Source organism: Netta rufina, assembly GCF_964035555.1.
Source record: "Netta rufina genome assembly, chromosome: 13".
Taxonomy (NCBI): Eukaryota; Metazoa; Chordata; class Aves; order Anseriformes; family Anatidae; genus Netta; species Netta rufina.
The window spans coordinates 9,395,323-9,409,742 of NC_140136.1; the positions used below are offsets into that span (position 1 = coordinate 9,395,323).

At 42.5% G+C, this 14,420-nt stretch overlaps 1 protein-coding gene across 1 annotated transcript in view; it reads left to right on the forward strand.

The window, feature by feature from the left end:
* Window positions 1-842: 842 nt before the first annotated feature.
* BEAN1 (brain expressed associated with NEDD4 1) overlaps window positions 843-14,420 on the forward strand; it is a gene marked incomplete at its 3' end in the record, with an annotated part of 49,486 nt that continues 35,908 nt past the window's right edge. The window contains exons 1-3 of the mRNA XM_084294427.1: window positions 843-949; window positions 1,649-1,723; window positions 11,755-11,889. Of these exons, the coding sequence (XP_084150553.1) occupies window positions 919-949; window positions 1,649-1,723; window positions 11,755-11,889 (241 nt within the window). The 5' untranslated portion in view covers window positions 843-918. The remainder of the gene's footprint in view (window positions 950-1,648; window positions 1,724-11,754; window positions 11,890-14,420) is intronic.

A 14,420-nucleotide genomic window follows, 5' to 3' on the forward strand; every position in this document is an offset into this window, starting at 1 on the left:
CACCAGCCGGCTTCTGCGGGCACCAGTGGGGCCGAGAGGAGTGCACAAGAGAAAGGAATTTACACTACAAGTTGGTTCCTAGAAAAATCCAAGCTGCTGCTAAAAGGACATGCCAGAAAGGCTGCATTTCTCACACGCTTTGCCTAAGCAGTTGATAACGTGGTTTTTCTGTTATTTTCGTACCTAAACGGCCCGTGATGAAAGTTCACATACAGCAGTCCCTGCTGCAGCCCTGCTCGCTCTATCTCCAGCACCGGGGCGTTTATCCCGTGTGATGGCAAACATTTCCGAGATCCCCGGCAGAAGCGTGCCGCCCTAGTGCAGCCGTGCTCCAGCTGTGCCTTGCACTAAATCCTGCAGGATCGCCCCGAGCCGCCCGCACCGCTTTCCCCGCAGCGCCGGCTAATCCCGGCCGTGCCCTCCTTTTTCCTTTCCTTTCCTTTCCTTTCCTTTCCTTTCCTTTCCTTTCCTTTCCTTTCCTTTCCTTTCCTTTCCTTTCCTTTCCTTTCTCTCCCTCCCCTCCCTCCCTCCCTCCTCCGCCGCCGCAGCTCCCCAGGAGCCGGCAGCCGCCTCCAGCTGGGAGCCCGAGCCCCTGCAGCGCTCCCGTTCCCCAGAGCCGGCACCGGGGCGGGGAAGGGGCCGGGCGGGACCCCCCTAGGCCGCGGCCGGCCCCCGGGGATGCGCAGCCCGGAGCCCCCCTCCCCGCGGCCTGCCCCGGGGGCGCCCCTCCTCTCCCCCCGGCGGCGGCGGCGGGCAGGGCCGGCCGGGGGGGGCCGCGGCGGCCGGCCCCGGCGGGGCGGAGGTCGGCCGCCTCCACACGCCCCCCGTCCAGCAGCCGGCGGCGGCTGAGGGAGGAGGAGGAGGCGGCGGCCGCGCCCGCCTCGCCTCCCGCCCGCCGGGGAGCCGCGGCTGAGGCGCATGGAGACAGCGGCCGGCGCCGCGGGCTGGGGTAAGGCGCGCTGAGGCGGCGGGGCTGCGTCCCCACGGGGCTCTGTCCCGACAGGGCTCTGTCCCGACAGGGCTGCGTCCCGGGGCGTGGGGCGCGATCCCGCGGCGGCTCGGGGCCCCCCGGTGCTCTCCGTGCCGAGGGGCAGCGGGGCGGGCGGGGCGGGCTGAGGGGAGCCCCGCAGCTCAGCGGGGGCTGACAGGAGAAGCCGAACCCCGCGGGGTTTGGGGGGCTCGGAAGGAAGCCCCGAGGTGCAAGTGGCAAATGCCGAGGCTCGGTGCGCCGGGCGCTGTGTGCCCATGAGGTGTGCTCCTGCCCCACGCAGCCCGGCGGCGCTGAACTGGGAACCAGTCCCTCGGTGGTACTGGGCGCCTGCCCCCCGACTGGGGACGACCTCCCAGCGATAATTACCATATTTACATAACCCGTTGTTGTTTATACGTGGGCTTCTGAACCCAGAGGCATTAAAGTCCTGTAGAATATCATTTCCTGAACGGGAGGGATTCCTGGAAGTATGAAGCAACGACTTGCTTATTTATTTTTACCCCATTCAAGCTCCATCTGTGTGCATATCAGGTCAGAAACGTGTAACGCTGCCCTAGAGAACAGGACCCTGTTAACCACACCATGTCTCCATCTGACATCTGGTCCCCAAACAAAACCAAACTGCTATTAAGGACCTTTTTTTTGTTCCCTCCTTAGTTCTTTTCTTCCATCTTCCTCTGATCTCTGGAAGCTCCATCCGTATTGGAATAGGCAGCAATTATTCCAATCTCTGTAAGTAGTCTCTCTTTTTTTTTTTTTTTTAACTGCATTAATGGCATGCCTTGCAGTCATGTACAGCTGTAGGAATATTGTATTTAAAGTCCTCTAGCAGATAAACATCAATCCATTAAAAAGCAAATAGCTTCCTGACTAAGAAAACAACTGAGTTAACTGAAACTGACTCGAGCTTGTGATCTCTGTACAGGCAAAACTCGCAGAAATTAGAGAAAGAATTGCCTGAAATAGAGGACTGTACAACTAGTCCCAGGCACAAGTACTTCACTATTTCTTTTTCAAAAAAAAAAAAAAAAAAAGCTTCCTCCTTCTCAGCATTTTCTCCTACAAGAAATTAGCACATAGCTGCTGAAACTGATCGACAAATTGAGCACACTGACATCAGTCAGAATTTATGTCATTTTGGCACTCACTACTGAAACAAATGTGGCTAAAAATTACTTCCACTCACCGAAATACAACATAACTCCTGACATTTGACTTCCTTCCATTCTCCTTTTAATGACTGACTTTTGTAGTTATTACATGAAAGTTTTTTGAAATGAAAATATGACATTGTAAGAGCCAACTCTGCCTATGTCACTGGCTGTATTTCAGTAGAAAACCACGTGTATGCAAGGAATCACATTAGCACATCCAACCTCTTCGATAAAAGAATGCATAATGATAAAATACCTAACAAAAAATACCTAACAAAAATTAAACTACCAGGGTATCTCAGAGCAAGTGCTGCATCTCAAGAAAAGTCATACTGAAATGTTATAACTAGATTATGTCTTCTATAACAAAACTTTCAAGCCAAGATGTCCTTCATGGGTGAGAAATAATAAAACCTGAAATTTACAGAAACAGGCAGCAGGCAAAAAGTTCTCGCATTTACTTTGGAATACACATAAAGCATGACAGAGTCAGGCAGCTGTTATCTTCATAGACTGGAAAAACTACCAAGGTGAGTGAGTGCTGCATGCCCTACCAACTTGGAGGAGCTATTCGTATTGTCACCACCAGCATCTGTCAGCACTAGGTATTTGGAGGCTCTAACCCTAAGAGGCTCTATGGCAACTAAGAGCAGAGTTTGATCAGTAAAGTTGGTTACAGTGCAAAACCAAGTAAACACAAACTGCTTTTCTTCAGACAGTCTGGTAATCCCTTAAACTCCTAAATAAAACCGTGCTAAAGTTGGGCTTGAGTAAGTGCAAAACTAGTAGCTGCTAATTAAAACTTTTCATCCTCTGTCTACCTAATGTATGACCAACTAGCATCACCTAAGTCATAGAAAAAACAAAATAACACAAAAATGACAGGAAATTGTAAAAGCTAACATTGCTATAGCCACGTGTAGCAGTCTATAGATTTATTAAAAATTTCCTGTAGATATGGCAAAAAAAAAATAAAATGTACTTGCTCATGTTGTTACAGGTTAATATTACAAAATATCATTTCCATTATTTCCCAAGATAACCATTATTTTAGTATTATGCGCACAATGACATTCCACAGCACTTCATTGCATACAAAGTCACTATGTGCTTAGTTTGGGAATTCAGAGCAGAGTAATACAGTTCTCTATCCAGTCTTTGCTTTTGTGTTTTTTGACCCTTCCCTACCACTGCCCCTCCCAAAGAGACCAGTTCTTCACAGCAAGACAAGTTAGGATTGCATTAACTGTATGTTAGAGGAGCTTTGTGAAGCAGGTATTGCAGCAAACATAGTTCAGAGTAGTCCAAGTATTGCCCTAATTTCCAAATGGGTGCCTACTTCTCTTCAAAGTTAAGTGTTGGTAAGAGAGCTTTTCTGAGTTCAGTTCAGGTAGGCCCAATGTTCTGGCCTTCTTTGTGTTTAATTACTGTAACGTTTGGACTGTGAAATGTTAAATTATGTATTATATCTAATGAGTTAACACAATAACAGGCGGGTGTTAGCCAAAAAGAAAACCCCATAAAATGTGGCTTGTGCATTTACTGCAAACCCAGAAAGTGTCTCCTGTTACATATGAATTCATGTATACCCAGTACTAGACCCATCTACTGTCCAAACACTGAATTTCCTACGTGAATGGAAAAGCCCAGGAGCAGGACTACAACTCTTCTCATGCCAGGTGTCCGCTGTGCCTTGAGAACACCGCATCTCGTACAGGACAGAGAGGTGAAGTCACTCAAGCCAAGTCCACGCAAGCTAATACTCAGGAATGGAGAGCTGTGTGACTTCAACCACACAGTACCAAGGCAGGTGGAGAATGTCAATGTTTAGTGGAACTTTCTGATTAGAAATAAAAATTGCAATTAGTTTTGTTGCTTTGCATATTGCAGAGAAAAAAAAAACAACTGTATTTTTTAGCTTTTGGTCAGAAGATTGTTTTAATAAGTAGTAAGTCAAAATTCTCTCTCAAAAATGTTGATGTTATGAGTATTAATCATTATCAGCCAGCAGTCATGAACCACAGCCACCATGTAATAGATGAATGAAGGGGCCCAGAACTGTCAGAGCAGTAGAACAGCAGAGAAATATTTGTAACTAAATTGCCTTCCCTTCTTGCATGCTTCCTCCTCGGGAGGTCCTAGATTCACCTCTGAAGAAAAGTGTTTCAAGCGTAGGAAAAAAAAAAAAAGACTTTTTCAGTCAATTACACAGTCAATACTTATCAGCTATTTTAAGAACATAGCTATTTTACAACTGTCAAGTGACTGTATAGTTTTGTATTTAAATATTAATATGTCTTGATGATAACCATATTTAACTATAATATCTCAGCTGTTACATCTAAGAGCACAAGGAATGTCCAGAGATTTGTAAAATGTTCATTTTGGCACAGAAATCAAGAAAAATAGAACTATAAGATATGCAGACTGTTTAAAATTCAGCCTTAAGACTCCTGTGTTATAACCTTTGCTCATATTAAACAGTGTTATCTCACAAAATCAAGAAGGAACAAAAGAGCTCACACTGCGGCTTTCTGTATGAAAGCACACCCAGCCAGGCACAGGGACAAACTCGCGTTAAGAAAACGGTGCAGCACATCCTTATCCTACGACCAGTAGGCCCCTGACCAGACACTCTGGCTGCTGTCCCTCACATCCAGCTCCCACAGCTGGCTCCCAGCTGTGTCGCTGACTCCAGCACTGCGAGCTGTGCTTGGACACCCCAGGAAGACAGTGGAAGGTTGAGCAAACTCAGAAGCAAGGAAATCTTTCTGTACACAGCAAGAATAAATTACTCTCTCCCCTGCTATAGACTAGGGAGTCTTTAGCTCTTGTTCTTGATAGAAAATCCTGCATTTTTTCCCAGAATGGTCTCCAAACCCAGCCAGGTTAATACAGTCGGCTAGATAGCAGTATTCAAGGAACGTAACATCAAATTCGTGTGCCAGTGGAGCCCAGTGCCTCAGTTCAAACAAGAGAAGGAACTGGCTGTGTAGGTATCTTAGAGTGGTCTGTTAGCTGCACCAGCTGTGAGACATACAGAGGGACAAGAGATTGCTTCTAGCCTGTGTGTGACAGCTCTGCTGCAAGCTGTGGAGCCAGGATGATGCCAGGATGTGCTGTGGAGCGAGTGATGGGTGTGCACTAAGACTTGTACCCGCAGGATGCCTTGAGAAGTGTCAGCGACTGAAGCACCACCATCTGCCACTCACTTCCAGCCTGTCTAGCCACAGAACGCCAGAGACCACGTAGGTCTGTGATGCCAGGCAATGGGGCAAGCGCACGCTCTACTAGCCTCCTCTTCTCCAAATACACAGCAAAGTTTAATCTAGAAAAATTGGCTCTTTCTTTTCTTCCACTGTCTTCTTCTCATAGCGTGGATGTTTTCTGATGGCACCAGAGGCTCCCTAATCCCCTTCCTTCAAGGTGCAGCCCATATCTCCCCACAGTTTCCCATGCAGCATTTCAGAATGTGCAGAATCAAGGACATTCGAATGCTTCCAAAACTGTAACTTAGCATTCTTTGTTCTTCTCCCCTAATAAGTCATATCCTGCTCAGTATCCTTCTGCCATCAATTTATTTTGTGATGGCTTGGTATCATTTCAGTTATTCACATCAGGAGTGTTTTTTCACATTTTAATTTATTAGATTGGATCCTGCACTAGGAAGGTATCTATTTCTCACCAAGCCTGACAATTTCTCATTCTCCTCTATGAGGATGTAGGCTGACTATTCCAAATCATTCATTTCCACTTCAGCTACTGACTTGATTCCTCAGTTTCAGCAGCTTCTCCCCACTCCTACCTCCCATGCCTGACTTTTGTTTATTTTTAGTGTGGAGAACAATAGACTGAAATTCATTCCGTGCAACTACTAGGCAAAAACACACGGATTAGAGACCAATCCTGCTCCCTTTTACATAGAAATTATGCTTTAGTTTTTGAAAGGAACTGACCACACTGGTACAAGGAACAAGACTGGAATAAGAGCAGGAGGGAAGTTGAGTTTTAGAAGTGTTGATCACTATTAATTCTGTCCTTCTGTCACTTCATAACTGTGTAATGACTGAGCTAGATGTTAAAGCATCTAAAGCTGCCCAGCCACCTCTCATTCAACATTGAGGGGTAGACACCTAATTGATTAGCAGCTCTTGTAAAGTCTACTCACAGTGTCTGTCTTCAGATGCTTTGAAACTTTGGCTGCAAATTCAGAGCTGGCAGAAGCAAGCAATTCAGTTAGCTTTGGCAGCATTCAGGCAAATAGTAAGTTTGGTTGCAAAACTGAATCCATACAACTCGCTACAACTTCCTGAAACATATTTTATTTTTTTTAATAACGTCATTGACACACCTACAGTCTTCAAGAGTCTGTGTGAAGATAATTTGTTGCAGCCTTTCAGACAAAGCCACCTGATCACCATCTAGTCTCAATGCAGATCTTGCTTCTACAACACTTTCTTTTCTGGGCCTAAATTTCTTATCTTTAATTGTTATTTTTAGCTGCAAGCACGTTAATCCCTTCTCTATTATTAAAATGGAGATTTTCCTTTCAGCAATTGTGTTACTGCATTAAAAGACTACATAAATAAATAATGAAATACATGCGTTTTGGTCACTTTTTGCTTTCGAATCTCTTCTGTTGGCAATTAGTCTTTGTTTAGTTTCAAGGTTTAATAGAAACAGCTCTCCAAGCATACAGTCTTGACAGGCTTTCAGCATCCTCACTTTATTTGGATTTAGCTACACAGTTGTGACATGATTACTTCTACCAGTATGATGGACACTTAAAGACCCAACTGAGACCAAAGCTTTATTGTGCTAGGTCCTGGACAGAGAAATGGGCCCTGTCCTTCCAGATTGTATAGATAAGACAAAAGGTTGGAAGAGAAAGAGAGTGGCAGAGAAATTAATTGCTTTGGATTACACAGCAGTTTAAAGAGAAAGCCAGGCTCTCCGGGCTGCTGGACTGCTATCTGTCCTTTGCTTGGCACACACACCCCGCAAAGAAGAGCAACAAAAATTAGCTATTTGGGATGACTTTTATGCATCGCTTGAAGTGTGTGTTAAACTATGCTAATAATCCAGCTCCTCGCACTAAACACATTTATGAAATCAGATGTTCCTTTGTAAAGAACATGGGGAATTCAACAGTAGATTGACAAAGCAGCTCTGACGTATTTGTACTGTTGTGTGCTGGGGTATGTGCTGCATGGTAAATTACTTAGCATCAGTCCCAATCAGGAGCTGTCAAAACATACAGGAAGAGCAAGAAATTGGTACATCAAGAACAAAAATTTTGTTGTTTCATTTTGTGCTGCCCCTTCCAGCAAACATCATGTTTTTGTTTTCAGTCTTGCAAGACAGTTTGAAGCAGAATGAGCAACTGAAAAAACGCATGGACACTTTTAAAAAGGGCTTTGATTTTAGAACACCACAGCTCTGAATGGGAACATGAGTGGAAACTATGATTTTGCAACTTGATCCTATTAGATAACCTGATCTGAGTGCATATGAAAGCCTAAAAAACTACTTCGTTCAGCAGTACATTTCTGTGTTTCTGATTAAAAAATATTTCTGCTGAATGAAGCAAGCTGCAAATTGGAAACTTTCCCAAAGCTTGAAGACATAAGGTAATAAAGTCCTGGAACATCTTTAGAAAAAGAAATAATATATTTTTGTCCAGACCTTCAAATGTGAAGCTGATTGCCAAGTACAGCATTGTGAAATGCTGGAGTAAAGGTGGTATTAAGATACTTTAATAGTGTAGAATTGACATCTTCTCTAAGATCTCCACTTCAGGATTAATGTAAATTTCCTTAGTTGCAATCAATGCAAGAACTCTTAGGAACTGAGGGGCACAAGAAGTCACCACAGATCAGAATCTCTCTTCTTTATATGGTGTGCATGCTCCTCTAAATCATACAAGCACAGTAGAGCATTAAGCATCAAGTTAACACGTGCCACAGGCTTTCTCTTTCATCTTCTCACCAAACTTAAGAGCGGTTAAATGATCTCTATGTAGCTGGAGGATCCTTCTTCACCAGGCCTATTTCCCACAGCTGGCTGCAAAGGTTTCAAAGCCAGGCTGCAGTCAGGAATGAGGACCATGCTTTTACAAAGCCCAGATGTTATGTTGCTGGTGGATGATCCGGGCATTATCAGACTCAGTGGTTGATGTAGGAAGTGTGCTCCCACTTTAGCAGATAAATTGTTACTTGGATTTTTTTTTTTAAATAGTGTTAACAGAGAAATAGAAATTCGGCTAACCTAAATCTAAAACAGCTGTAATTTGTTATGTGTATTTTAATGGCACGGGTTCATTTTCAACTTGTGGATTAATTTCATGCATCACAGTTAGATAAAACTGCACCTTAACCTAAATTTAATAGGATCGCTCTATGTTTTTAAATTATTAATTTTGAAGTCATAAATTAATTCAATCGTGTATAGATTTGGAGTACAAACCCTGAAAACCATCATCATGCCTGTGCCTGGCACACTCAGATTGGAACAGGTGGGCTTAGAACTGGCAAGTGCTTCTCCAGTGGAGACTTTGTTAGCTCCCTGTCATCTGTAGTAAAGAATGTTTTCAAATCAATTTACCTCAGGGTACAATGTCCTGTAAAGACAAAACACTGTGTTCTGGCCTCTACTGAGATAGAAACATCATTTGGAAAGTAATTCATTTTTCACAAATGAAGCTATCTGTGCTCCACAAGAGAAATCTGATTACCTGAAACTTAGACAGTATCATGTGTTCCGTCAGAACTAAGACCAAATTATATGCCTATGTCCCTGACTGCTCCACGAGGCCCCAGCCTTGATTTCCTCCTAAAAATCGTATTTACATATTTTTAGTCATCGTGTTTTACCAGGTATTTTGCAGCTTCCCTTGGCAATAGCTGGAACATTTACATCATCTGGATTTACTAAAGACATATTTTACTCTTGCTATATTCTGAACAGGCAGCTTTATGGGAAAGGTTTGCACACCCTTCTGTGACTGCCACTGTCCCCCACTGCTCTTTAGTCCAACAAACTGCATCTGCCCCTATCATTTCTTACAGCATTCAGTCTTAATAGTTTTTCCTGAAGATAATAAAACACTGCTGTGGTTTTCTAACATTTTCATAAGGAGTGTACCCCAAAGTGGCTTAGACAGTTCAACAACAACTAGCAGAAACATGTACAATTACTTTCTGGATGAGGCAGGAGGGGCATTTATTAACTGACCTTCAAAGAGAAGCCAGTAAGGTGGTAAAAAGTAAAACAGAAATTTGCTGTCACAGGAACTGTAGAAAAATTTCTAGCGTCAAAAATGGATGCAATTGTAGCCACTGATAGAGGGGAATTGTGTTGAACTAAAACAGGAACTGTGAAGAAGAAAGATACGAAAGGGTATAAACTGGAGCAGGTTCTAAGAGGATTAAAATAATTAGTGCACTTTTAGATTAGGTTATGAACTAAATGGGCATTATAGAAAACATAAATGTGTATGTGAGATGCATACGGGGACCAATGACTTGAACAAATTTGCAAGCACTGTATTTTTTCATTGGCATCATTTCTTGCAGGTGAATTCCTTCTTGATATTTGCACTGACGATGCAAACAGTCTAAAGCTAACAAAGTTGTTGCACTTCCACGATGGCTACCTTTGATACCACAAAATAATTATTGCTTAGCTGCTTCTTCTGTAATACTTTAACTCTCTAAAAAACAGACAGGAATCCCGGCAACCTTAACTGCTGGGAGCTCTATTCCATTTTACCCAAAGATTGTCTGAGATACCCACCAGAAATACAGAAGCCATTTGGGAAATGCACTGCAAGATGTTCTGAAAGTACATAACACTGTGATCTGATTATTGGCCTCTGGATTGCTGAGCTGCCAGGTACAAGCACACAGCATAAGATTTACTGTAACAGTATGTCCTCGTGCTGGCGGCATTTGGGGTACCGACGTTTTCCACTGCAGCAGCTGTGTGGAGAACTGGAAGTCATGAACAATTACTCCTAGCTGCATGATTTTGCAGATATGAAGACTGACAAAAAAGCACCAAATTAAAAACATTGGAGAGGAAACAAAACCCTGAAGTAGCAAAATTGTTGGTGTTCTGTTGGGTACCAATTTGAACGCTAGTCCTCTGTGCATTTGCTTTCAGGAGCTGGTGTTTCTCAAGTTGGGCCTGAACTTTTATTTGTCTGCATTTGGAGTATTTTAGATTGGTTAGAAAGCATATATATATTGGTTACACCGTATATAACCATATATACATATATTTATATATATACGTATATATATATATACACACGTATATATATATGTATATATGGTTATATATGGTTATATATATATATATATATATATATATATATATATAGGTTTAGAAAGCACATATATATGCTTTCTTTGAAAAATACACTTTTTCCCTCTCTTTTCCCCAATAACTTTCTGACTTCCTGATCTCCCATGAATTTGTTTGCCCCATACAGTATACAAGTAGATTTTAACCTAATGAGCTGGAATACATTTGAACATAACCAGCTCTTCTTCCAGCTTTCTGTCATTTTCTCAGCCTGTTTTCTATGTATGGCTAGGCACTGGCATTCCATGGGGTATTTTGCAGTGTGCAGTTATTATGTCCAAAAAAAAAAACAACAGATCCTCTTCCTTGCACAGAGGTAGTACCCCCAGCTCCTTTAACTTTTGAATCGGGATGCTATTGATTGTTTATGAAGATCAAATGTAACAGCTATTTTGAGGAGCCAGTAGCCACTCTCTCCTCAGGCATGCCCTTAGGATATTTGGATGAGGAAAAAGAGGTGCTGTTCAGACATGAGAAGTGACATCCCTTTACACAATGCCTCCATTTCTTGTGCAATATTATGACTCAAAACCCTATTTTTCTTAAGTAACGGGGTTTAGGCAGATATATATCTCTCGCTTAAGAAAATTTGGTTTCCCAAAGGAATCAACAATTCTGCTGGGAAGGCCCTGCACTTAAGCAGCCAGAGGCATGGTGTGTACACAGAGCTGCAAACCCTACCACAAAGTATCTAGGAGCTCCACAAACCAAACCTAAACATTTGTCTCCATAAATTTACCCAATGGTTTAAGTTTATTCAAAAAAAAGAAAAAGCTTTCCCACCCTATCAGATTGAGTTCCTATCTTTCTCCATCAAAGGGTTGAGAGAAGCCCTTAATCCAGTCCTTCAAACCTATACAAGGTAGTACACAATAATTTATTTATTCACCTCCATACATTTTGTGTTACTAAACTGGGGTAAAGAGGGATTGTTTTGGTTTGGAGTTGATGCCTAGAGGTAAGGAGGCTAGGTGCCTCTCAAACACGGTGCCCTGGTGTTTTTGTTGGAGTATTTCACCCAGACCTCATCCTTCTCTAACACTATTTAAATGAGCAGCAACAATAGCCTAGGAAGCATTTGTTTAAGTCTCAGACCCTTCCCAAGTCTAACAGAAAACAGAGTATTTTCATCCACCCAGGGCTTTCAGAAGCAGGAAGGCTGCCTTGCAGTAGACACTGCGCTGTTACCCAGGAGGGAGTTGCTTGTTACACAGAGTCATCAACCGTTTCTTCTCCTTTCAGACGAACAGAGCATTCTGCCTTGTAAAAAAGAAGAACTCCAGTGTGGTAACGGCCTCTGCCTCTCAAACTGGCTGCGCTGTCACTACAAGAAGGACTGTGGCAGAGACTACATGTCCATCAAGCTAACCTGCTCAAGTGAGTTACCCTGCACCTTCCTAAATTGTGACAATGTCCTATATGAATGCAAATCCATTTTCTCACTGAATCTGTCTTTGTAGCAATATACTGTTCCACATACGAGATTTGATCTGGTTTTGCTGTTGCAAGGATACAGATATTTAGAGCTTTACTTATGTCTAAATCATTTATGCTACATGCATTTCAAGTGGAATAGTAATCAAGTATCAGCGGTAGCGGGAAATGGAAGATTTGGTCCAGATCAAAATGCATTAAGCTAATGTATTGTGAAGGAAACTGCTCTGAATTGCCAGTTGGGAAAATAAAATATAATAAAATAAAATAGAATAAGGCCTTAAAAGGCAGTCATCACTGCCGGAAACAATTAAACACTGGCGGCTCTACAGAGCAGTAGCTGCTGGCTGGGCACTCTGCCTTTGGAAATGTTGATGCGAATAAACAAACTGCCAGTGGATTAAAATTATACTTTGGGGGAGCAGAGGAGAGGTAAGAATTACTGTCAAGTCAGTGATATCCAGTGTATTTAAAGGAGTAACAGGGTAACCACTGTAAACAGTGCAGATAGCTTTAGCCATTTGTTTCAGACCATTCTGTCAAACAGGTTGAAAGATAAGTTGGAGAATTTCTGATGAAGGAGCATGTTGTAATCTCAGCATAGCCATTTACTAGCAAACCTGGTGGTTTAACCATCTTATCTTCTTCTGTTCCTACTTATTCTCATCATGTTTACTTCTTAATTTCAAGCTACAGCTCTAACTCTAAAATCTTCCTTTTAACATACCCATTTTGTAGCTAGCAACATCCAAGAGCACAAATACTTTTAGACGCCTATTTCATGTGGCAAAAACTGGAATGATCCCATACTGCTGTCACTGCTTGCCAGAAATATTTGTTGACTTTGGTTTTCGAGTTAACACAACATTGTACACAGAAGAGCACAGCCACAGGTCTGCAAAAATACCACAAGTTACAATAGGGAAAGCAAAATGACAGCTACTGGCAGATGAAAGTAAACCCAAAACTGAGCTTCAGGAGCGAGCCCAGTACACCCATCCTCTAAGTGGTACTCAGATCCACAGAGGCAAGGCAGAGCTAAAGCAAAGTCAAAGCCTTTGAAACATGCACACCATAGACAGCAGGTCCTCGACTCCAAGTGTTTAGTCCACAGAGCTGTGCCTGTCACAACCCACTACCTGGCTTTACACTGGAGTTCAAACATTAATACAGCACGAGCACTCTATAGAATTGCTCACAGCCCATTAAATAGAGCGGGCTCTGGATCCATGGAGCATGGAAAGATTTGGGGTTTATAGACGAGAATACAGAAGGACTAACATGCCCAGGAGGACATGAGCTGAATTTAGGCAAGACCTCAGCTCTCCGTGCTTTAGTCATTAATCTAATCAGCAGAGATTAGAGCTAGACATGTTTTGTTTTGTTTCTGCAAGAATGTGTTGGGGAGTGGTGGTGGAAGATTAGTAGGAACAGCTCAGTTTTGATGATCTTATATATCTTGCCTAGATCACATGAAAACCTTTTAACAACTTATATCTCACAGTAGTATTATTTTCTGCCCTTCCACAAAGGTGTGCATAAAGTAGTGAGTGGCAACTGGCTCTTTTTAATATACAATAAATATATATTTTTTGAAATGCAAAGCTGTCAATTCGGTAGTAAAAAGCTACAACAGTGACAGCTGACAAAACAGAGTCAAATAGTCACACATTTGCTCTGAACACATTACAGTTTGAAGAGCTCAAAAAGACAAAACCAACAGATCATTTGCAATGGTTACAGAAGCGCACACAAATCAGAAACTGCCTAGAGGAGTTTCCATTCCATTATTTGGAATGGAAAGACTGGTTTCTTGTTCACAGCTGAACTTGAGAGCAGAGTGTTATCCAGCAAGGCACTAACATCTGTCACTTCATCTATACTTCACAGACACAGAAATGTTTCAGACAAGACGGGTGCCAAAGCACCTCTGTCGTGTGTTGATTTTGCTGAATAGCAGCAAGACCTGCTAAAAAATCAGCACCAACAGAAAATCTACACAGAAAGGCTGTGCAGTTAGATCCGGTTTTGTGGTTCCTTTCAGCCTCATACCGTCCGAAACAGCAGCACTACCTATTAAAGGAGGACAAGGCAGTGACAGAACTAGATAAAACTGAAAACCTGACAGGTTTCCATACACAGCAGCACTTGCAGTAAGAAACCTGAGCACGTGGCTGTGTGAGTACATGAAAATGAAGTGCTTGTGTACAAAAAAATCCCCTTGTGACTAAACTACAGATAACATTATATAATTTGTAAGACGACTGTTTACATTTAAATATTTCATCCATATTTTCTTTCTTTCTATAGATGTGTAAGATAGAGCCATTCCACTGGAATTGCTGTTTCTAACTCGTTTTTTGTAATACTAACATCTAAACATTTAACCCACAAGACAGACCTTAGTTCACGCTGGCTCATCCTAGCACATTTTAGAATTTCCTGGCAGGAGCCATGCACCTGTGAAGCTCACT